General features: G+C 41.0%; 1 protein-coding gene across 1 annotated transcript; it reads left to right on the forward strand.

The window, feature by feature from the left end:
* Positions 1-616: 616 nt before the first annotated feature.
* On the forward strand, positions 617-8,830 carry LOC110508700 (carbonic anhydrase). Its single transcript, XM_021589428.2, has 7 exons — positions 617-1,319; positions 1,591-1,788; positions 3,169-3,287; positions 3,398-3,490; positions 3,605-3,667; positions 3,780-3,935; positions 7,391-8,830. The coding sequence occupies exons 1-7, from the start codon at positions 1,286-1,288 to the stop codon at positions 7,508-7,510; spliced, it is 783 nt and encodes a 260-aa protein (XP_021445103.1). The 5' UTR covers positions 617-1,285; the 3' UTR covers positions 7,511-8,830.
* The last annotated feature ends 17,660 nt before the right edge of the window (positions 8,831-26,490 follow it).

Below are 26,490 nucleotides of genomic sequence, written 5' to 3' on the forward strand. Positions count from 1 at the left end.
AAAGTCATGCTTACTGCACAACTGGTTAGATCCCAAACTGTATCGCATATAGCCTATTCATTATTATTAAACTCACCTGCGTCACCTTGTTAAAGTTTGGTAGTAATTGTGTCAAGAAGCAATACCCAGCAATTGCCACATGTTGCAGTCATTGCTAAGAGAGTAGACATATGCGAATGTCAATGTCTGTGATACATCATTGTACCAGTAGATGGAAGCAAATGCACATGACATTTTCTTGGACTTGACGTAAAGCAAAATGTCCTTTAATGATTAAAATACACAAATCCTGAAAAAAAGCATTTTCAGGAATATTTTGAATTACCAAAAACTATGCGTCACATTATCAACAAAATGGAACGTGTAATTCATTGGCACTTGTTTCATATCAGTCAACTCATTCCAAATGACATTTGTTTAACCAATGTTATAAAGTGACTAATAAACTGGTAGGCGCATAAAAACACATTTTGCCAAATTATTTATGCACATCTGGGAAAATATTGTGCCAAGTCTAATTACCTGTAGGCCTACTACTGGTGACTGATGTCCTATTGTCTTTGTCCCTTTAATTAAGCGCTGGAGAGGAAGAGTCTATTGCGCGTATAATATTAGGTTTTTACGCTGACAGGACGCCGACTTCAAAGGGACATCGGCAGTTCATAGAAAAAAATAAAATGCATTGCAGTTTGATTTGGATACTTGTTTTCCATCTTGTCGATTCTGCTCTTTTCACATCTCACATACGACAGGCTAAGTCTTCTACTACTGGCTGAGACTACGTAGAAGAGCTCAAGGTCAGTGAAACTGGCAGGCCTCGCTAACAGAAGAAAGAAACATCTATTTTGGGATAGCACTAGAAAAAACCCTCAGATGACACCATGCTGAAGGAACTACACATGAAACGTGTGTAATTTATTAACAGCAAAGCTTTTGGCAAGACTGCATTGTCTGGAATGCACTCACTCAACAGGTTCTCCTTCTTTCTCACCATCTGAGACCAGGTCGACTGATAGAGCGACACGCTCCACAGTGAATGGGACCAAAAGAACGTGGTGTGATCCGGTTCATGTATCGATTCTGCTTGAACACCTGCTTTGATGACGCCAAAAGATAACGAGGCTAAACTCACCCAGTTGAGGTACAGGACAACTGATACGAAGGGAAGTCTATATAGCCTAAACCCTGACACCTGTTGTTCAAGGGTATCACAAATTGGATCCTTGCATCGAGGTCTAACCATTTGAAAGAGATTATATTTGCGTAGGAGCAGACGTCAATAATCATGTCTCATGGCTGGGGTTACGGACCATATGACGGTGAGGCATTCAGTATCATCTGACGCTGATTGCACTTTTGCAATCTACTAGTTAAAACTAAATTGCAACAGTTGCATGAAAGAGTAGCTCTATGCATTTCTGATCTGAAAAAAATATTATAATATTTTCTGGTGTGTTACTGTAAATAAATCATTAGCCCTACATTGTTAGGTTATTGTCATACGTTTATGAATGTATCTGTGAGAACACAATTGGACTGTTTACTGTATGTTTCCTCTGTTTTGTCTTTATCCTGTTTTTTCTATCATAGGACCTGTCAACTGGTGTAAGCACTTCCCCAATGCTAATGGGCCCAGGCAGTCTCCTATTAATATTATTAGTGGCCAAGCATCCTACGATTCTGCCCTGAAGCCCCTCAAACTGAACTATGACCCATCCAACTCCACAGACATTCTGAACAATGGCCATTCCTTCCAAGTTGGCTTTGTGGATGATACTGACAGTTCAAGTAAGCCTTAGAAACCATATGTAATTATATACATTACATGATTATCTCCGTTTCCCACTTCACAAAATATGACCTTCATTTTCTATACAAGTTACATTCTGATGGGTTCTGAGGCGGGGATTCAGTAAGGTAAGGGGCAACGAGAATGAGGCTAGCTGCAAACTGGTTACAGATTAACTCAGTGGCTGTGTGTCGAACAAATATCAAACACGGTGGTGAATTAATTTCTGTATGCACTGTCTTTGTCCATTGTGCATATAGGCTGCTGTACAGTAGATGATATTGATAGGTGGGTTGAGAGTAGGCAGGTGTTTGAAAAGACGCTAGTTGTCTGGTTGTTGTCTATTGACGTGGTGCCGGGAAGCAAGCACATCTGTCTGCAGACTAGATTGTTCAAAACGAACGTTTCCTACCCTATCGTTTATTTTATATTAGTGTATTTTACGATCAGGATAATCATCTATGAAGTAAGCATATTGCGGTATTGCTTCCCAACGTGTTCCTTTTGAGTTGTTAGGGAGATAGTACTTTTGCACATATAACACACTGTGGCTGAGGAAAGGCACTACTCCCAATATAAGTGAACCCCAAATCATGTAGTTCTTATCATATTTGTGGCTCTTCGATGGTCCATCGTTCGGCTTTCCCTGTTAAGGGGGCAGTAGCTCTTCGACTGCATCAGATTCACAACTGTCACTGTCAGTGTCCATGCCAGCTGGGCTAGCAACAAATGTAGAATTACTGATACTAGCTTTGGATGTCCTCATGGAAGCTGAACAACTTGTTGTTGACAGGTGCAGTACCGATGGTAGTAGCAGTACTACCAGTAGAGCTGGTATGTGTGTCTATGGACGCGGGCATTTCTTTTTTTAAATCCATTTTCGAGCAAACGGAATGAGCATCAGCTACATTTGGCTACATACGGACCGTCACATACGGACCGTCAGTGGAATTCCCGCGACAAAGTAACGGTTAATGTGATCGGATGTTAATTATTTGACTAGGCTACCTGTATATGACATTGTGTTATTTCGCTGAACACTAGATGGTTCAATTTTATTTTTGGCAGTGAAACGAGGCTACTCAGGCGAGGGGATAAAATCCTCACCCAAATGTATAGCCCCGTTGGAAAATATAAATTGACTTTTTTTTTTTTAAATGTGAATTTAAAAAAATAGAAATGTGAATCACGTTTTTATTTGGCGTACCCCTGAGGAACACCTGCCTTAAATCAATTCAAACGCAACAGCCTGTAACTGTAGTAGATGACTAGTAATAATCTGTCATTTGCCTGCATTTGGACACTTTGGATATTTTGAAGAGCAGCATTAAAAGTGTGTGCGTGTATGTTTGTGTGTGTCCGTGCGTTCCTGCTCGCAGCACTGACCGGAGGCCCCATCACAGGCACATACAGGCTGAAGCAATTCCACTTCCACTGGGGAGCCAGTGATTACAGGGGCTCTGAGCACACCGTCAATGGAATCAAGTTCCCATGTGAGGTAGGCAGTTCAAGACCTAGATTTTACAACCGGACAAGCTGTATGGCTTCAGATCAGTATTTTGATTGGCTACCTGAGCTAAACCTGACATCATCTTTCTGTTTTTAAAGCTCCATCTGGTGCACTGGAACACCAAGTACCTCAGCTGTGGTGAAGCTGCTAGCCATCCCGATGGTCTTGCTGTAGTTGGAGTGTTTCTGAAGGTACAGATCTAATACAATTTAAATGTTTAGAATTAGTTCATATGCTATTTATGCTTCCTTGTGATTTAATTCTAAAAGTAGCCTGATTCCCTTGTGAATTCTTGTTTCCTATAGCTTGGTGCTGCAAACCCCAGACTACAAAAGGTTCTGGATGCTCTGGAGGCCATCAAATCAAAGGTGAAATCCAAACTGACTACTACTCAAATTTAGCTGTAGTGGGAATTGGATGGGAATGTTGAAGTAAGACTTTGTTTAAACATGTATTAATCACAATTTGTGTCTTCTGTAGGGGAAGCAAACTACATTTTCCAACTTTGACGCCAAAACTCTGCTGCCTGACTCACTGGACTACTGGACATACAATGGCTCCCTGACCACTCCCCCTCTACTAGAGAGTGTCACCTGGATTGTCCTGAAGGAATCAATCAGTGTCAGCCTTACCCAGGTACAATAATTTTACACAGCACCTTCATTGTCACTAAACAACTTCATCAGTTCAGCCCCAATTCATTGACCAAGGTCACACCCTGCCTGCACACCCTGCCACACAGACAACCATGCTACACTCTAGTTTTTATAGTCAGAGAAGTTTAGCCATTCACTTAATGGACTTTGCCGCTTTCACTTTAGATTACATTATCGGGGTGGCCCATAGTGCTTATTTAGTAACTCCTGCCAGTATCATTTGAATAGCCCACCACTTCTATGAAAGTAGCCTTCACCCATATTAATATACCAAGCATGCGTAGTAAAGATATGTTATTTTCCTATATCATGGGCTAAAAAAGTATTTGTTGCTCCATGCGGTCTTAGAACTTCCGAAGTCTGTCTGTAAATAATTTACAAAGAAAATCTATCTTCCTATGATGAAATAAGAAACACATCTGCAACAGTACATAGCTACACAGCAGACACCTCCCCAATTATTAGACATTAAAGAGTGGACCGTTTCTTTTATACTGTTTTTTACTATGTGTATTCATACAGTGCCTTCGGAAAGTATTCAGACCCCTTGACATTTTCCACATTTCGTTACATTACATCCTTTTTCTAAAATGGATTAAATAGTTTTTTCCCCCTTAATCTACACACAATACCCCATAATAGCAAAGCAAAAAAACAGGTCTAGAAATGTTAATGTATTTCAAATAAAACAGTGAAAAATCACATTTACATAAGTATTCAGACCCTCTACGCAGTACTTTGTTGAAGCACCTTTGGGTATGACGCTACAAGCTTGGCACACCTGTATTTGGGGAGTTTCTCCCCTTCTCTGCAGATCCTCTCAAGCTCTGTCAGGTTGGATGGGGAGCGTCGCTGCACAGCTATTTTCAAGTCTCTCCAGAGATGTTTGATCGGGTTCAAGTCCATGGCTTTGACTGGGCCACTCAAGGACATGCAGAGACTTGTACTGAAGCCACTACTGCATTGTCTTGGCTGTGTGCTTAGGGTCGTTGTCTTGTTGGAAGGTGAACCTTCGCCCCAGTCTGAGATCCTGAGCAGGTTTTCATCAAGGATCTCTCTGTACTTTGCTCCGTACATATTTGCTTCGATCCTGACTAGTCTCCCAGTCCCTGCCACTGAAAAACATCCTCACAGCATGATGCTGCCACCACGCTTCACCATAGGGATGGTGCCAGGTTTCCTCCAGACGTGACACGTGGCATTCAGGCCAGAGTTCAATCTTGGTTTCATCAGACCATAGAATCTTGTTTCTCATGGTCTGAGAGTCTTTAGGTACCTTTTGGCAAACTTCAAGCAGGCTGTCATGTGCCTTTTTACTGAGCAGTGGCTTCCATCTGGCCACTCTACCATTAAGGCCTGATTGGTGGAGTGCTGCAGAGATGGTAGTCCTTCTGGTAGGTTCTCCCATCTTCAAAGAGGAACTCTAGAGCTCTGGCAGAGTCACCTCCCTGACCAAGGCCCTTCTCCCCCGATTGGCCGGGGGGCCAGCTCTAGGAAAAGTCTTGGTGGTTCCAAACTTCTTCCATTTAAGAATGGAGGCCACTGTGTCCTTGGGGACCTTTAATGCTGCAGATTTTTTTTGGTACCCTTTTCCAGATCTGTGGCTTGACACTTTGCGCTCTATGGACGATTCCTTCAACCTTTTGGCTTGGTTTTTGCTCTGACATGCACTGTCAACTGTGGGACCTTATATAAACAGGTGTGTGCCTTTCCAAATCATGTTCAATTAATTTAATATAACACAGGTGGACACCAATCCACCTGTAGAAACATCTCATGGAGGATCAATGGAAACAGGATGCACCTGAGCTCAATTTCGAGTCTCATAGCAACGGGTCTGGATGCTTATGTAAATAAGGTTATGTTTTTTATTTTTAACACATTTTCATACATTTCAAAAAACCTGTTTTCGCTTTGTAATTATTGTGTGTAGATTGCTGTGGATTTTTATTTAATCCATTTGACTGTAAAGTAACAAAATGTGGAAATAATCAAGGTGCTTGAATACTTTTGAAAGGCACTGTATACTGTATTCTTGATAGTTAATTCTAATATACCTACTACTGTACATTGCATTTTGTTACACTGTTTATGTATACACTGTATTCTTGACAACTCATTGTAATGGACAGTATCTACTGCTGTACATATCATTCTTAGTATATGTTATTGGTGTATATATGCATATATTGTATTTGGATTACTGATAGTGTTATTTGGGTTGTTAACTGAATTCTGATTTCTTTGGGATTTCTTATTTCTAGTTTTTTTTTTGTATACATGTTTGTGTACATGTTTGACATTTTTGCTGCACTGTTAGGCGCTAGTAACACAAGCATTTCGTTGCATCCGCTATAACATCTGCTAAACTGTATACGCCACCAATAAACTTTGATTTGATTTATTATTGAAGCTCCATGCTGAGCCTCGGGGATATCAAATCCCGAAGTCCAATTTCACCAGCTGGCATTTAAATTTGATCCCCAAGGAGACTTGTTTACTGAAAGCTCAAAAAGCTGCAGTCAAACGCATTGTCTCACAAATGTCATCATGAAGATTGTAGCCCTCCCTAAATCGACACTTTCAGCCATATGCATTGCTGAGGTAAAGTTAAGGTGTAGCGCAAGGCAGCAATAACTTGGGTGGAGAGAGTTTTACAGTTCTGACAGAGTACTGATGCAATTTCGTGTTGGAAAAAGACTTTCACCTACATACAGTAGGACGGTCTAGGACCCATGCCTAAAGAGTGTGAGACTACAGAATAAAGAAAATTAATGCACTTTCATTATTTTTTTGGGTGATTTCACGTTTCACTGTCAATGAGAACAAGTTGAACAGTGTGTCAATTGATACGGTCTACACCTACATTTTGAACTTTTACTAGGAAATGAGACTGTACAGACTCTGCAGCCGGTCATTGTCATGGTATGCATAGTAATATCAATTTAGTGAAGACATTTTAATTCTTATAGGAACCTGGATGTACACTCTTTACTTACTTGCTTATGGCTGTACGTCTGATTACTTTGATTCCAATTGTTGAGCTTGCGCTAATGACACATTTATATGGCTTTGCAGGCGAATATGAGACCCACATGGTTTAACAAGTGAGGTTTAAGTGAACTCTCTACCAGAGAGGGGTTCCCAAGCTGCACGCTGGTGTCATTGCGCATACTGTTCTATTCTCCCCTCTGTGATTGTGTCCTCCACTCTTAATTCTCAAAACTTCACTCTACATTGTGATCAGTTAGACCTCTATAGGAACATTGGTACTTATTTGGTATTGTTTTAGGGATTATATGATCTAAATATAGGAAATCGTTTTTGGAGAGCAGTAGGCCACAGCAACCACTTTAGCATGAGTCAAAGGCCACAGTGTTGACATTCTGATTCTAACCATTGTATCTCCCTTTCTTGCTCTCTCTCGCTTGACAGATGGGTAAATTCCGCAGCTTGGAGTTCAGTGGGGACGGAGAGGCACATTGTTGCATGCAGGACAACTACAGACCCACTCAGCCTCTCAAGGGACGCACGGTCCGCCGGTCCTTCAAGTAAACAGCCACGTGTCACACCATCCCCCATCCATCTCCCCCAGGTTATATATACATCGTGTGCCATTTTAGCACGTGCATTGGTGTCAGAATCTGCTAATTGTTAACCCCATTGACAAAACCATCAGTAAATACTACAAAACAGAAATGTAAACCTAAACTAATGCAATTTAATAACGAGCCAGTGCAGATGAGATTTATGCGCTGGTATGGATGGATAGCAGCTCCTGTAATCCCTGACGATCAGCCTCAGGATCACCCCAGATTAATGTAATTTAGCTGCCTGCCCCTGCAATAACAGATGAGTCAGTCAGAGATAGAGGCCTTTAATGGTATAATACTACAGGGCTTTTTTTTCTTCTTCTCTACTCTCAATAAGCACAAACAGTTGCTATGCAAGAGATGGAATCTTGAATGAATCCTTAAACACTTTCCATTTTCGTATTGTATCCTCACATCATCATCAATGTATTGTTTGATTTTTGTCGCTTTAGATTACAGGTCCATGCCAAATATAAGAGATGTAATTTAAGTGTTATGTTTATATATATATATATATATGTATATTTTTGTACTCATAACTTACCTCTCTACCTACCGTCACGCCAGTGCATTATCTTTGTCTTAAAATCACGAGTGAAAGAAAATGTTGTGCGAGGTGTCTTTATGTCATCCAAGTCCCATCCACTATAATGAAATCCTGTGTTGTTTAATATCGGTAACTGTTTATAAACTCAATGCTTATGGAATGACACATCTGTTGGAAAGCTTTGCACATTTTTGGGGGTATATTGAATTACCACACTAGAGAAATGTCAGTTGCCGTTTGGCTGTGTGGGATCAGCCTTACCCAGCTAGGGAAACAGAGACCCCACTGTTGATAATCAGATATCTTCCTTTAAAGTATGGACAGAAGGCTTATTTTACAGTCACGTGCCCGTAACAAGGAAGTATTGACCTAGGAGTTCTCCACCTCTGTGGTTCAGGACAAGTTCATCAATCACGTTGTGTGGTACAAACAACAGTCACTCCAACTTAAATATGTCTTTGTGATTAACCCGTTCACATCCTTGTACAATATCAAAATGCGCCTCAGAACAAATTACTTTTGGTGTAAATGCATGGAATTTCGTGTCAACATAGTTAGTAAAAGTGTCTAGACAGGCCACATTGAAATGTTAAGATTATCATACTTCCAGTGTCAATCAAAGTTGGGATTTTGAGAATATATATTTTTTTGACTTGTATGTCATATGTATGTCGAAGCATATAGTATTGTTCTTTGACCTGTTCTAAACCCAACTATGTCTAATATATGATTCAACTCAGTCGTTTGTGACCTACAGCTATTTCTGTATAGTACTATATTTAGTCTTTGGACACATGGGTTACTGTTTTTTTACACATTTCAAGAATCAAGTCATGTGAATACAATCAAATGATCAGAATAATTTTTGGTATATAGATTGTCAGGACCAATATACACTGCATATACGAAACCTGCTCTTTCCAAGACATAGACTGATGAAAGGTGAAAGCTATTATTAATACCTTATTGATGTCACCTGTTAAATCCACTTCAATCAGTGTAGATGAAAGAGAGGAGACCGGTTTAAGAAGGATTTTTAAGCTTTGAGACATGGAGTGTGTATTTGTGCCATTCAGAGGGTGAATGAGCAAGACAAAATATTGAAGTGCCTTTGAACGGCGTATGGGTAGTAGGTGCCAGGCGCACCGATTTCGAGTGTGTTAACTGCAACACTGCTGTGTTTTTCACACTCCTGGCTTTTTCACACTCAACAGTTTCCCATGTGTATCAAGAATGGTCCACCAGCCAACTTGACACAACTGTGGGAAGCATTGAAGTCAACATGGACCAGCATCCCTGTAGAATGCTTGACACCTTATAGAGTCCACCTCAATGCCCCAATGAATTGAGACCATTCTGAAGGCAAAAGGGGGAAGGTGTTCTTAATGTTTTGTGCTCTCATTGTAGTTGTCTATTGTATTATTTAAAGCTCCCCACACTCCTGGGGTCTTGCAACATTAAGGCAGATATATAGAATTGTATATATTACATTTTATAACACTTTCAGGCCACTACTCCACTATCACATATTTACAATACAACGTCTGTGTGTGTGTGTGCATGTGTGTGTGTCTCTTCACAGTCCTCGCTGTTCCATCAGATGTATTTGTGTTTTTAATCTGATTCTACTGCTTGCATCAGTTACCTGATGTGGAATAGAGTTCCATGTAGCAATGGCTCTGTAGTACTGTGCACCTCCCATTGTCTGTCCTTAACTTGGAGATTGTGAAGAGACTTGCTGGCATGTCTTGTAGGGTATGCATGGCTGTCTGAGCTGTGTGCTAGTAGTTTAAACAGACACCTCAGTGCATTTAGCATGTTAACACTTCTTACAAAATCAAGCAGTGATGAAGTCAATCTCTCCTCCACTTTGAGTCAGAGTTTACATGCATATTATTAGTGTTAGCTCTCCATGTACATATAAGGGCAAGGCGTGCTGCACTTTTCTGAGCCAATTGTCATTTTCTGGAGGTCTCTCTTTATGGCACCTGACTACATGACTGAAAAGTGTGAGAAAATTAGGGACTGTAGGAACCTGCCTTGTTGATAGTGTCGTTAAGGCAGAGCAAGGCTTTATTATGGACAGACTTCTCCCATCTTAGCTACTGTTGTATCAACATGTTTTGACCATGACAGTTTACAATCCAGGGTTACTTGTTCAATTTCCACATTATTTATTACAATATTTATGGTTTAGCAAATTATTTGTCCCAAATACAATGCTTTAGATTTTGAAATATTTAGGACTAACTTATTCCTTGCCACCCATTCTGAAACTAACTGCAGCTCTTTTTTTTAAGTTGCAGTGATTTCACTCGCTGTAGTAGCTAATGTGTATAATGTGTATAATGTGTATAGTGTTGAGTCATCCACATACATAGACACACTGGCTTTACTCAAAGCCAGTCACATGTGATTAGTAAAGATTGAAAAAAGTAAGGGGTCGACCGCTGCCCTGAGGAATTCCTGATTCTACCTGGATTATGTTGGAGAGGCTTCCATTAACCCTTTGCCACGTACGATCACATATTTGTGATCATTGTTGACTGGTCCCTGCAGCATACCATCACAAATATGTGATTGGAACAGTAGTAACAGAACATATGATGGAACAAACTTGTCTAAACAGCATTGTTTTCTGAAGGCATCTAAACAATGCTTTGTACTGCTGGGAAATAAAGGTCTTCACAACTTTATTCATCAATTTCACCTTTTATTGAAAAAGATAAATGCGAACATCATCATCCGAATATCACACAGAACACATCCACAGCCAAACTCATTCCATAAACCAGTCTAAATAAAAGGTTGCGCTAACAAAAAACAAAACGGTTAGCAACCTAACAGCTAGACTTGTTTACAATGTACCACATCACTGGTGAGCACAAGAGAGAAATGTAATATGGTTTAGAAAAGAGATGGGTGTCAGCTAAGCTAACAGCAGCTACATTCTTTATGATGGCAGCCATGTTTGTTTATGTTTGACAAGCGAAAACTCCCAAATCCCAGAATGCCATTCACTATAAGACGCAAATAAACAAAGTCAAAGATGACTGCGCCCATTGCTTGAAAATATGAACTTAATTTGTCCATTTTTCAGCATATTACAAATCTTCAATGTACTTGTTACAGTGTATACAAGAACTGGAGCACATGACTTGACAAGTTATTTACCATTTTTGACAAAGCAATTATAATGTTATTCCCTCACAGATCATCACAACAAATACAAGCCTACTGCCTAGCCTAACCATAGTGTGAAAGCTAAACAGGGATGAAACCATTTTAGGGGGGGGGTTTGTGGGGGTAGAAATGGAGCGAGGTTTCGTGGAGGGATGTGATGCAGGAAATATTACTATGATGGGGGATTTATTTATAAAATGGGGGGCAAACACAGGAGAAGTTTATACGCTAAATAAAAATAAAACCCCTGAAAAAGGGGGGGGGGGGGGGGGGTCTGAGCTGGCAACCCTAAGGTACCATAGCTACAATCTGGTGCCGTGTTCAAGACAACTACAACTCGGGAAAAAATTAGCTCTGAATGGGCAAAATCGTTTTGAACTGTCATCCAACTCGGAATTCCAGCTCAGGAACTCGGGCCTCTTTATAGAGCTCCGACCTTCTGACCTGAAGTTCACTGACGTCATGATTTGGCATCGTATTTTTCAGAGTTCCCAGTTGTCTTGAAAGCACCATACGTCAGTCAAGTGAATTATCCCTTGTTGTAACATCTTTGGTCTGACAGACACTTACGTGACAACCAGAATGCATTGTATGATGTCAACAAACATGGCACCACACATAGCTGGAAAATAGCTTAGCATTAGCTTATCATAATCAGTACAATCTTCAAAAAAGATTACAATCTATGCAAGAATTGTAATGCATGATTTGACACCAGTACTTGAAAACGTGAATAAAGCAGTAAATGATCGTGGATGTCAGGAAGCAGCAGAGGGAGCACCCACCTATCCACATCGACGAGAAAGCAGTGGAGTAGGTGGAAAGTTTTAAGTTCCCCGGCATACACATCACGGACAAACTGAAATGGTCCACCAACACAGACAGTGTGGTGAAGAAGGCGCAACAGCACCTCTTCAACCTCAGGAGGCTGAAGAAATGTGTCTTGTCACCTAAAACCCTCACAAACTTTTACAGATGCACAATTGAGAGCATCCTGTCGGGCTGTATTACCGCCTGGTAAGGCAACTTACTGGCAAGGCACCGCCCACAACCGCAAGGCTCTCCAGAGGGTGGAGCGGTCTGCAAAACGCATCACTTGGGGGCAAACTACCTGCCCTCCAGGACACCTACAGCACCCGATGTCACAGGAAGACCTAAAAGATCATCAAGGACAACAACCACCCGAGCCACTGCCTGTTCACCCCACTACCATCCAGAAGGTCGCTCTGTCATTGCTCATCCATATATTTATATGTATATATTCTTACTCCATCCCTTTACTTAGATTTGTGTGTATTAGGTAGTTGTTGTGGAATTGTTAGAATACTTGTTAGAAATTACTGCACTGTCAGAACTAGAAGCACAAGCATTTCACTACACTTGCAATAACATCTGCTAACCATATGTATGTGACCAATAAAATGTGATTTGATTTGAAATACATTATGATCCATACATACGTACAGCATGCTACAGTAGAAACAACATGATATACAGAAAATTAAAAAAAGTTTGTGCAAGTTCTGACTAGAGATGTGCAATGTCTTCAAACTTGATCTGGGGAAACACTGGGGAAGTGCTTGGTCTCTCGTTGAAGAGAGAAGTTTGTCCGGCTCAGTAAAGCCTCAAACATAAATGGTCCGCAACAGTGAAATGAGGAGGCGGATCACACCTCAATTCAAACTGTTGTTCGAAAATACAAGTTGATAATTTTTTTGTTGTTGAAATGGACAAGTTGAAACATAGTCTATAGATAATTAGCAGACAGAGTTCCTTGGTTTGAGGACAGAGCAGGTTAACTGTCGTGTTACGTAACAATCACATTTTGGAACAGTGAGTGCATTCTGACATCATACACATAAAAAACTCACGCTGTGACATTTGGAACTCACACATGAAAAGGTTAAAGAACACCCTCTGTGTTCTGTTAGACAGGTAACTCTTTATCCACAATATTGCAGGGGGTATAAAGCCATAGCACACACGTTTTTCCATCAGCAGACTATGATCGATAATCTCAAAAGCTGCACTGAAGTCTAACTAAACAGCTCCCACAATTTCTCTCAGCCAATCATCAGTAATTTGTGTAAGTGCCGTGCTTGTTGAATGTCCTTCCCTATAAGTGTGCTGAAAGTCTGATGTCAATTTGTTTACAGTAAAATAGCATTGCATCTGGTCAAACACACTTTTCCCAAAAGGTTTACTAAGGGTTGATAAGGGTTACAGGCTGATTGGTCGGCTGTTTAAGCCAGTAATGGGGGCTTTACTATTCTTAGGTAGCGGAATTACCTTTGTTTCCCTCCAGTCCTGAGGGCACACACTATCTAGTAGGCTTAGATTAAAGACATGGCAAATAGGAGTGGCAATATCGTCCGCTATTATCCTCAGACCCCGGTGGTTTGTCATTGTTGATAGACACTTTTTTCACTTCTTCCACATTTTCTGGAATTCAAAATTACAATGCTTGTCTTTCATCATTTAATCAGTTATACTTGGATGTGTAGTATCAGCGTTTGTTGCTGGCATGTCATGCCTAAATTAGCTAATCTTGCCAATGAAAAAAATCATTAAAGTAATTAATTGGCAATATCAGTGGGGTTTTTGACGAATGAGCCATAGAGATGGCGCTGGAGTAGATGGCTGCCGTTTTACAGGCTCCTAACCAATTGTGTTGTGTGTTTTTTTGCGTTATTTGGAACTTATTTTGTACATAATGTTTCTGCCACCATCTCTTATGACCGAAAAGAGCTTCTGGATATCAGGACAGCGATTACTCACCTCGTAGTGGACTAAGAGTTTTTCTTTAAGGAGTCGGACGCAAAGGATTTACTTCAGACACACGGAAAGGACCAAATCCCCACCATTCACATGAAGAAGAGACGGAGATATCTAGGACGTACGTCGGGGTGCCTTGTAAGGATCCGAGGGCGAATGCGTAATCCGCTTCTAACATCAGTCCTATTAGCCAACGTGCAGTCAATGGATAATAAAATGGATGAACTCCGATCAAGACTATCCTAACAACGGGACATTAAAAACTGTAATATCTTATGTTTCACCGAGTCGTGACTTAACGGCGACATGGATAACATACAGCTGGCTGGGTTTTCGGTGCATCGGTAAGATAGGACAGCTGTCTCCGGTAAGACTGGGTGGCGGTCTGTGTCTATTTGTAAAAATACAGCTGGTGAACGAATAGAAAGGAAGTCTCAAGGTTTTTCTCGCTTAAGGTAGAGATCTCATGATAAGCTGTAGACCACACTATTTACCAAGAGAGTTTTCATTCATATTTTTCATAGCTGTCTATTTACCACCACAAACCAATGCTGGCACTAAGACCACATTCAAAGAGCTGTATAAGGCCATAAGCAAACAAGAAAATTCTCATTCAGAGAGTGGCCGGGGATTTAATGCAGGGAAACGTATATCAGTTTTATGTAATTTCTACCAGCATTTTACACGTGCAACCAAAGGAAAAAAAAACTCTAGACCACCTTTACTCCACACACAGAGATGCATACAACAGCTCTTCCTCGCCCTCCATTTGGAAAATCTGACCATAACTCCGTCCTCCTGATTTCTGCTTACAAGCAAAAACTAAAGCAGGAAGTACCAGTGACTCGCTCAATAAGGAAGTGGTCAGATTACTCAGATGCTAAACTACATGACTGTTTTGCTAGCACAGCCTGGAATATGTTCCGGAATTCTTCCGATGGCATTGAGGACTACACCACATCAGTCACTGGCATCAACAATAAGTACATCGTCGTCCCCACAGTGACCGTACATACCATACCCCAACCAGAAGCCATGGATTACAGGCAACATTCGCACTGAGCTAAAGTGTAGAGCTACCGCTTTCAAGGAGCAGGACTCTAACCTGGACGGTTATTAGAAATCATGCTATGCCCTCCGATGAACCATCAAACAGGCAAAGCGTCAATACATGATTAAGATTAAATCGTACGACAACGGCTCTGACACTCGGTTGTGGCAGACTATTACAGACTACATTGACACAAGCCTACCAGACGAGCTAAGTGACTTCTATGCTCGCTTCGAGGCAAGCAACACTGAAGCATGCATGAGAGCATCAGCTGTTCCGGACGACTGTGTGATCATGCTCTCCGTAGCTGGTGTGAATAAGACCTTTAAAAAGGTCAACATACACAAGGCCGCAGGGTCAGACGGATTACCAGGATTTGTACTTTGAGCATGCGCTAACCAACTGGTAATTAAGTGTCTCCACTGACATTTTCAACCCCTCCCTGTCTGAGTCTTTAATACGAACATGTTTCAAGCAGACCACCATAGTCCCTGTGCCCAAGAACACTAAGGTAACCTGCCTAAATAACTACCGACCCGCAGCACTCACGTCTGTTGCCATGAAGTGCTAATAAAGGCTGGTCATGGCTCACATCACCACCATTATCCCAGAAACCCTAGACCCACTCCAATTTGCACTCCGCACTCCAGCCCTTTCCCATCTGGACAAAGGAATACCTACGTGAGAATGCTATTCATTGACTATCTCTCAGCGTTCCACACCATAGTGCCCTCAAAGCTCAACACTAAGCTAAGGACCCTGGGACTGAACACCTCCTTCTGCAACTGGATCCTGGACATCCTGATGGGCTGCCCCCAGGTGGTAAGTGTAGGTAAGAACATATCTGCCATGCTGATGCTCAACACGTGGGCCCCTCAGGGGTGAGTGCTCAGTCCCCTCCTGTACTCCCTGTTCACCCATGACTGTATGCCCAAACACGACTCCAACACCCTCATTAAGTTTGCCGACAACACAACAGTGGTAGGCCTCATCACCGACAACGATGAGACAGCCTATAGGGAGGAGGTCAGTGATCTGGCAGTGTGGTGCCAGGATAACAACCTCTCCCTCAATGTGATCAAGACAAAGGAGATGATTGTGGACTACTGGAAAGGAGGACCGAGTACGCCCCCATTCTCATTGACAGTGGCTGTAGTGGAGCAGGTTGAGAGCTTCAAGTCCACATCACCAAAAAACTATCATGGTCCAAACACACCAAGACAGTCGTGATGAGGGCACAACAATGCCTATTCCCCCTCAGGAGACTGAAAAGAATTGGCATGGGTCCTCAGATCCTCAAAAAATTCTACAGCTGCACCATCGAGAGCTTCCTGACTGGTTGCATAACCACCTGGGTATGGTAACTGCTTGGCCTCCGACCGCAAGGCACTACAGAGGGTAGTGCGTACGGCCCAGTACATCACTGGGGCCAAGCTTCATGCCACCCAGGACCTCTATACCAGGCGGTGTCAGAGGAAGGCCCTAAAAATTGTTCTCTCTGCTAGCGCATGGAATGCAGTACCGGAGCTCCAAGTCTAGGTCCAAAAGGCTTCTTAACAGCTTCTACCCTCAAGCCGTAAGACTCAAATGGCTACCCGGACTATTTGCATAGTCACTTTACCTCTACCTACATGTACATATTACCTCAATTACCTCGGCTAACCTGTGGCCTCGCATATTGACTCTGTACCGGTCCCTCCTGTATATAGCCTTGCTACTGTTATTTTATTGTTGCCCTTTAATGATTTTGTTATTTTTCTATTTTCTTTTTTATTTACATTTCTTTTTTACAACAGTTTATTTTAGTAAATACTTTAACAAATACTCTTAAAACTGCATTGTTGGTTAAGGGCTTGAAAGTAAGCATTTCACTATGAGGTCTGTGATAATGTGATAATAATATTTTATATTATTTGATATGATTCAATGAATGTTGCAGTTGAGTTAGCCTTTTTGCCAAAAAAATTCACTTAGGGTGCTGCAAAGCATTTAATTATCATTGTTTATGTAATTGATCTGTGTTTCATTGTATACAGTGCTTCGGAAAGTATTCAGACCCCTCGGCTTCAACAGTTTGTTTACATTACAGCCTCATTCTAAAAAGGATTAAAAAATGTCTCAACAATCTACACACAATACGCCATAATGACAAAGCAAAAAAGGGTTTTTAGATATTTTTGCACATTTATATAAAAAAATACAAAAAAATACCTTATTTACATAGGTATTCAGACCCTTTGTTATGAGACTTGAAATTGAACTCAGGCGCATCCTGTTTCCATTGATCATCCTTGAGATGTTTGTACAACTTGATGGAGTCCATCTATGGTAAATTCAATTGATTGGCCATGATTTGGAAAGGAACACAACTGTCTATATAAGGTCCCACAGTTGAAAGTGCATGTCATAGCAAAAACCAAGAAATGAAGTCGAAGGAATTGTCCATAGCGCTCCGAGACAGGATTGTGTCGAGGCACAGATCTGGTCAGGGAGGTGACCAAGAACCCGATGGTCACTTTGACAGAGCTCTAGAGTTCCTCTGTGGAGATGGGAGAACCTTCAAGAAGGACAACCATCTCTGCAGCACTCCACCAATCAGGCCTTTATGGTAGAGTGGCCAGACGGAAGCCACTCTAAAAGTAAAAGGCACATGGCAGTCTGCTTGGAGTTTACCAAATGGCACCAAAAGACTCTGATATGAGAAACAAGAATATCTGGTCTGATGAAACCAATACAGTGCCTTGCGAAAGTATTCGGCCCCCTTGTAGCAGAAGAGCAGGACATGCAGTAGTTCATAATAGCCTGTACAGTTTGGAAGAGTTACTGCTGGATCCAGCCATTCATGAAATCTGCTCAGCAAAACTGCTCACTGTACATTTAAAAACGTAATTTATGTGTCGTTTCATGAAATGAGTGCCTTTTGCGCCCCTTTGATATTTTATGTAGAAATTGTACAGTACGCCAATATTGAATTTTAAAAGCCTGTTATATTCCCTGAAGCGCCCTTTAATATTGACCAGATATAAAATTCTATAAATCTGATTTTTTATTTGAATAAAGGCTTGTTAAAGTGCCAAAATTCAGCGTTGTGACCCACCTTCGGGCACCCCGTGACTTCTAGGAAGACTTTTACCCACTTAACCCCAACATTTCTCCACATTTTCACCATCATTGCAAAGCTCTAGTTATTTTGTTGATTTGACAAAGTCATTTCTGAAGATTATAATTTATTTCATGTGATTAATTTACGTCTATCCCTCCTTTTAAGGTCAACCCTGTTACCCTGTTAAGTGAGCTGAACTCTCGTGTTAATATGGTGAAACGAACTGCCACTCCCTGTTGCATATACAGTGCCTTGCGAAAGTATTCGGCCCCCTTGAACTTTGCGACCTTTTGCCACATTTCAGGCTTCAAACATAACGATATAAAACTGTATTTTTTTGTGAAGAATCAACAACAAGTGGAACACAATCATGAAGTGGAACGACATTTATTGGATATTTCAAACTTTTTTAACAAATCAAAAACTGAAAAATTGGGCGTGCAAAATTATTCAGCCCCTTTACTTTCAGTGCAGCAAACTCTCCCCAGAAGTTCAGTGAGGATCTCTGAATGATCCAATGTTGACCTAAATGACTAATGATGATAAATACAATCCACCTGTGTGTAATCAAGTCTCCGTATAAATGCACCTGCACTGTGATAGCCTCAGAGGTCCGTTAAAAGCGCAGAGAGCATCATGAAGAACAAGGAACACACCAGGCAGGTCCGAGATACTGTTGTGAATAAGTTTAAAGCCGGATTTGGATACAAAAAGATTTCCCAAGCTTTAAACATCCCAAGGAGCACTGTGCAAGCGATAATATTGAAATGGAAGGAGTATCAGACCACTGCAAATCTACCAAGACCTGGCCGTCCCTCTAAACTTTCAGCTCATACAAGGAGAAGACTGATCAGAGATGCAGCCAAGAGGCCCATGATCACTCTGGATGAACTGCAGAGATCTACAGCTGAGGTGGGAGACTCTGTCCATAGGACAACAATCAGTCGTATATTGCACAAATCTCGCCTTTATGGAAGAGTGGCAAGAAGAAAGTCATTTCTTAAAGATATCCATAAAAAGTGTAGTTTAAAATTTGCCACAAGCCACCTGGGAGACACACCAAACATGTGGAAGAAGGTGCTCTGGTCAGAAGAAACCAAAATTGAACTTTTTGGCAACAATGCAAAACGTTGTGTTTGGCGTAAAAGCAACACAGCTGAACACACCATCCCCACTGTCAAACATGGTGGTGGCAGCATCATGGTTTGGGCCTGCTTTTCTTCAGCAGGGACAGGGAAGATGGTTAAAATTGATGGGAAGATGGATGGAGCCAAATACAGGACAATTCTGGAAGAAAACCTGATGGAGTCTGCAAAAGACCTGAGACTGGGACGGAGATTTGTCTTCCAACAAGACAATGATCCAAAACAAAGCAAAATCTACAATGGAATGGTTCAAAAATAAACATATCCAGGTGTTAGAATGGCCAAGTCAAAGTCCAGACCTGAATCCAATCGAGAATCTGTGGAAAGAACTGAAAACTGCTGTTCACAAATGCTCTCCATCCAACCTCACTGAGCTCGAGCTGTTTTGCAAGGAGGAATGGGAAAAATTGCAAAACTTATAGAGACATACCCCAAGCGACTTACAGCTGTAATCGCAGCAAAAGGTGGCGCTACAAAGTATTAACTTAAGGGGGCTGAATAATTTTGCACGCCCAATTTTTCAGTTTTTGATTTGTTAAAAAAGTTTGAAATATCCAATAAATGTCGTTCCACTTCATGATTGTGTCCCACTTGTTGTTGATTCTTCACAAAAAAATACAGTTTTATATCTTTATGTTTGAAGCCTGAAATGTGGCAAAAGGTCGCAAAGTTCAAGGGGGCCGAATACTTTCGCAAGGCACTGTATATAACTTTTTGGCCTGAATGCCAAGCGTCACGTCTGGAGGAAACCTATCCCTAAGCATGGTGTTGGCAGCATCATGATGTGGGGATGTTTTTCAGAGGCAGGGACTGGGAGACTTGTCAAGATTGAGGCAAAGATGTACGGAGCAAAGTAGAGAGATCCTTGATAAAAACCTGCTCCAGAGCGCTCAGGACTGCAGACCGGGACAAAGGTTCACCTTCCAACAGGACAACAACCCTAAGCACACAGCCAAGACAACACAGGAGTAGCTTCTGGACAAGTCTCTGAATGTCCTTAAGTGGCCAAGCCAGAGCCCGGACTTGAACCCAATCGAACATCTCTGGAGAGACCTGAAAATAGCTGTGCAGCGACGCTCCCCATCCAACCTGACAGAGCTTGTGAGGATCTGCAGAGAAGAATGGGAGAATCTCCCCAGATACATGTTTGCCAAACTTGTAGTGTCATACACAAGTAGACTCAAGGCTGTAATCACTGCAAAGGGTGCTTCAACAAAGTATTGAGTAAAGGGTCTGAATACTGTAAATGTAAATGTCATATTTCAGGTTTCTATTTTTTTTATAAATTAGCAAAAAAAATGCTTTAGCTTTGTCATTATGGGGTATTATTTGTAGATTGATGAGGGGGAAAAACAATTTAATCAATTTTAGAATAAGGCTGTAACGTGACAAAATGTGGAAAAAGTCAAGGGGTCTGAATGCAGTAGTTTCTTATTTTTTTTAATTGAGTTTATTCACATGATTTCTCAATTTGCAGTAGCGTGCTAAAGAATAATAACTACAGTATAGCAAGATTTTCCATGAAACAGCAACAAGCCCAGACAAGCTAGCTAAACATTGTTTCAGCGTCCGGCAGTGATCAGCTTGGTGGTTGCATAGGAACGGCGTCACCAACCCGAATTCTAATCGAGCTGGCACCAGTTGTGAAACTGGGCTGCGCTGGCTCGGGTTTCACTTGACCCAGCTCAAATTTGAAGTGCAAGTGAAAACGGGGCTCAAGTTTTTGTCTAACTTGTTGGGAAAGTGATAAAAACGGCAGCTGTTTCATGAAGTTAGGAAGAAAAGCAGTTATCTGATTCTAAAACAGCTGCACTGTTTGATTGGTAGAATATATTCCTGTTCTGATTTGAAAAGCAGCGAAGTAGAGGAAGATTTCATATACTCTAAATTGGTGCAGGTATATTGTATAGATACAAATAAATGTTGACATTTGCATTTTGCAATGCATTAAATGTCTTTGAATTAATACATTACTTCATATTTTGTTGTCTGCTGTCATTTTCCTTGGCTGAAATATGAAAATATGAAATATTTTCCCACAGACTCTTCTCAGTACATGATAGGTACAGTTCTGGCAGGCCATGACAATTTCAAAGAACACCATCTAGACCAGGTATGGAAGTCGCATGACCAGTTTCACAGCTCAAGGCAAGAACACACCCCATGATAGGTGTGGAGATTGCATGACCAGTTTCACAGCTCCAGGCAAGAACACACCCCTTGGCCAGGTATGGAGATTGCATGAACAGTTTTATACTGTCAACTTCAGATGCATTTTTACTGGATTTCATCAATTAAAACTTAGTGTCTCATTTGTTCGTAATACTGTGCAGCAAGTACTAGTAACCAATATAAACAGGGTACAGTGAGGGCCGGAATTATTGGATCCCTTGATAAAGATGAACCAAAAAGACTGTAAAATACATAATACAAATACGAAGGTCTATTGTACAGCTGAAGTCAGAAGTTTACATACACTTAAGTTGGAGTCATTAAAACTCATTTTTCAACCACTCCACAAATTTCTTGTTAACAAACTATAGTTTTGGCAAATCTGTTAGGACATCTACTTTGTGCATGACACAAGTACTTTTTCCAACAATTGTTTACAGACAGATTATATCACTTATAATTCACTGTATCACAATTCCAGTGGGTCAGAAGTTTACATACACTAAGTTGACTGTGCCTTTAAAAAGCTTGGAAAATTCCAGAAAAAATGTCATGGCTTTAGAAGATTCTGATAGGCTAATTGATATCATTTGAGTCAATTGGAGGTGTACCTGTGGATGTATTTCAAGGACTACTTTCAAACTCAGTGCCTCTTTGCTTGACATCATGGGAAAATCAAAAGAAATCAGCCACAAGTTTGGTTCATCCTTGGGAGCAATTTCCAAACATCTGAAGGTACCACGTTCATCTGTACAAACAATAGTACGCAAGTATAAACATCATGGGACCATGCAGCCGTCATACCGCTCAGGAAGGAGACGTTTTCTGTCTCTTAGAGATGAACGTACTTTGGTGCAAAAAGCGCAAATCAATCCCAGAACAACAGCAAAGGACCTTGTGAAGATGCTGGAGGAAACCAGTACAAATGTATCTATATCCAGGGTGAAACAAGTCCTAAATCGATATAACCTTGAAAGGCTGCTCAGCAAGGAAGAAGCCACTGCTCCAAAACCGCCATGAAAAAGCCAGACTACGGTTTGCAACTGCATATGGGGACAAAGATCATACTTTTTGGAGAAATGTCCTCTGGTCTGATGAAAAAAAAAAAACTGTTTGGCTATAATGACCATCGTTATGTTTGGAGGAAAAAGGGGGAGGCTTGCAAGCCAAAGAACACCATCCCAACCGTGAAGTACAGGGATGGAAGCATCATGTTGTGGGGGTGCTTTGCTGCAGGAGGGACTGGTGCACTTCACAAAATAGATGGCATCATGAGGCAGGAAAATTATGTGGATATATTAAAGCAACATCTCAAGACATATGTCAGGAAGTTAAAGCTTGGTTACAAATGGGTCTTCCAAATGGACAATGACCCCAAGCATACTTCCAAAGTTTGGCAAAATGGCTTACGGAAAATAAAGTCAAGGTATTGGAGTGGCCTTCACAAAGCCCTGACCTCAATCCTATAGAAAATTTGTGGGCAGAACTGAAAAAGTGTGTGCGATCAAGGAGGCCTACAAACCTGACTCAGTTACACCAGCTCTGTCAGGAGGAATGGGCCAAAATTCACTCAACTTATTGTGGGAAGCTTGTGGAAGGCTACCCAAATCGTTTGACCCAAGTTAAACAATTTAAAGGCAATGCTGCCGAATACTAATTGAGTGTATGTAAACTTCTGACCCCTGGGAATGTGATGGAAGAAATATAAGCTGAAATATATAATTCTCTCTATTATTATTCTGACATTTCACATTCTTAAAATAAAGTGGTGATCCTAACTAACCTAAGACATTTTTACTAGGATTAAATGTCAGGAATTTGGCTAAGGTGTATGTAAACTTCTGATTCAACTGTATGTTCAAAACATTTTTTTTATTATATTATTTTATACTAATATGTGACCAAATGTTTAATTGACCACAAAATCTAAAATTTGCAATGGCCATCTCAGTCTCCGGAATTGAAGAGAATAGCGCATAATTACAGATGAAGGATATCAAGGATCTGGAAAGATTATGTATGGAGGAATGGTCTAAGATCCCTCCCTCCCAGTGTGTTCTCCAATCTGATAAAACATTTTGAAAAATGGCTCAGTGTCGTCATACTCGCCAAGGGGAGGGTGATGGTGTATTGAAAACAGGGTATCCAATCATTTTGACCCCTATCTTGTTGCAATTTTTGTTGTATTACTTCTTGAACAACATCTATTTCTCTGAGCAATTGTAGTGGTATAAAATAATATAAATGCTACATTTTTGGAGCATCGGTGTTTGAATGATTTATTTCATACAATCTTTTTTGCTTATCTTTATCAAGGGATCCAATCATTTCGGACACAACTGTAGATCTTAATATCAGTTTGTCTTTCGTCTTTGCAAACACGATTCGTAAAAATGTTAACACCCAGTCTATTCAGTAAAACATATTTTGGTTATGAAACCTCATGTATACACAGCAATATATTTTGTGTAAGCAGACATTGAAAAATACATTTCTACAGAGTACTACAGCATCATAAGCCATAGAATGTGTTTTCAAGATCTCAAAATGTTCACGTTTTGTAGTAATGATTTCCATTTGCATTCTGCCAAAATCAAATAGGGAATTGAGGGTAAAAAAGTGTTGTTCAAAAATTGAGACCAGTGTAACAGTAACCAGGGTTTGGAGGTGGGAACAGAACTGGAAACTGGAAAATATTTTAGAATAAGGTTAAACATAACAAGTGTGGATATAAGGTGGGATGTATAGACATTATGGACAGTATGTGGACAGAATATATAGTATATCTGAAGAATATGTGGATAGAATAGTATATGTACAGCAATAGCTGAATATAATTGCCTTGACTAGAACACAGTATATACATATGAAATGGGTAAAACAGTATTTAAACAATTTACAGTGACCAGTGTCCCATTATTCAAGTTACCAGTGTTCCATATCTATGAACATAAGGCATCAATCAGACTCTAAGGTGCAGGGATGAGTCACTGGGTGGTAGCCGCCTTGGAACAGTGACTAAGTTCAGGGCAGGGTACTGGGTGGAGGCTGGTTAGTAATGGCTATTTAACAGTCTGATGGTCTTGAGATAGAAGCTGTTTTTCAGTCTCTCGGTCCCAGCTTTGATGCACCTGTACTGACTTCTCCTTCTGGATGGTAGTGGGCTGAACAGGCTGTGGCTCGGGTGGCTTGGAGGTGGCCATGCAGTCATGGGTAAACACAGAGTACAGGAGGCGGCTGAGAGTGCACCCTTACTGGGGCCCCTGTGTTGAGAATCAGCGTAGTGCCTACCTTTACCCCCTCGGGGGAGGCCCTTCAGGAAATCCAGGACCCAGTTGCACAGGGTGGGGTTCAGTTCCTGGGCTTCATGATGAGCTTGGAGGGTACTATGGTATTGAAGGCTGAGCTGTAGTCAATGAACAGCATTCTTATATACAGTTGTTCAGTTTATGTCTCAGTTGTTGAATCTTGTTATGTTCATACATGTTAAGTTTGCTGAAAATAAACGCAGTTGACAGTGAGACAACGTTTCTTTTTTTGCTGAGTTTATATTGTACATACAGTTGAAATCGGAAGTTTACATACACCTCAGCCAAATACATTTAATCTCAGTTTTTCACAATTCCTGACATTTAATCCTAGTAAAATTCCATGAATTAGGTCAGTTAGGATCACCACTTTATTTTAAGAATGTGAAATGTCAGAATAATAGTAGAGAGAATTATTTTTTTCAGCTTTTATTTCTTTCATCACATTCCCAGTGGGTCAGAAGTTTACATTTTAACTTTAAATTGTTTAACTTGGGTCAAACGTTTTTTGGTAGCCTTCCACAAGCTTCCCACAATAAGTTGGGTGAATTTTGGCCCATTCCTCCTGACAGAGCTGGCGTAACTGAGTTAGGATTGTAGGCCTCCTTGCTCGCACGCACTTTTTCAGTTCTGCCCACACATTTTCAATAGGATTGAGGTCAGGGCTTTGTGATGGCCACTCCAATACCTTGACTTTGTTGTCCTTAAGCCATTTTGCCACAACTTTGGAAGTATGCTTGGGGTCATTGTCCATTTGGAAGACCCATTTTCGACCAAGCTTTAACTTCCTGACTGATGACTTGAGATGTTGCTTCAATACATCCACATTATTTTCCCCTCTCATGATGCCATCTATTTTGTGAAGTGCACCAGTCCCTCCTGCAGCAAAGCACCCTCACAACATGATGCTGCCACCCCCGTGCTTCACGGTTGGGATGGTGTTCTTTGGCTTGCAAGCCTCCCCCTTTTTCCTCCAAACATAACAATGGTCATTATGGCCAAACAGTTCTAAATTTGATTCATCAGACCAGAGGACATTTCTCCAAAAAGCACAATCTTTGTTCCCAGAAGAGGACTGGCCACCCCTCATAGCCTGGTTCCTCTCTAGGTTTCTTCCTAGGTTCTGGCCTTTATATGGAGTTTTTCCTAGCCACCATTGCTCGCTGTTAGGCTTTTAGGCTGGGTTTCTGTACAGCACTTTGAGATATCAGGTGATGTAAGAAGGGCTTTATAAATACATTTGTTTTGATTTGATGTGCAGTTGCCAACCGGAGTCTGGCTTTTTCATGGCGGTTTTGGAGCAGTGGCTTCTACCTTGCTGAGCGGCCTTTCAGGTTATATCGATATAGGACTAGTTTTACTGAGGATATAGATACTTTTGTACCGGTTTCCTCCAGCATCTTCACAAGGTCCTTTGCTGTTGTTCTGGGATTGATTTGCACTTTTCGCACCAAAGTACGTTCATCTCTAGGAGACAGAACGCGTCTCCTTCTTGTGCGGTATGACGGCTGCGTGTTCCCATGCTGTTTATACTTGCACACTATTGTTTGTACAGATGAACATGGTACCTTCAGGAGTTTGGAAATTGCTCCCAAGGATGAACCAGACTTGTGGAGGTCTACAAAAAGTATTGGCTGATTTCTTTTGATTTTCCCATG

This window comes from Oncorhynchus mykiss, chromosome 28, assembly GCF_013265735.2.
Source record: "Oncorhynchus mykiss isolate Arlee chromosome 28, USDA_OmykA_1.1, whole genome shotgun sequence".
In the NCBI taxonomy this organism is placed as follows: Eukaryota; Metazoa; Chordata; class Actinopteri; order Salmoniformes; family Salmonidae; genus Oncorhynchus; species Oncorhynchus mykiss.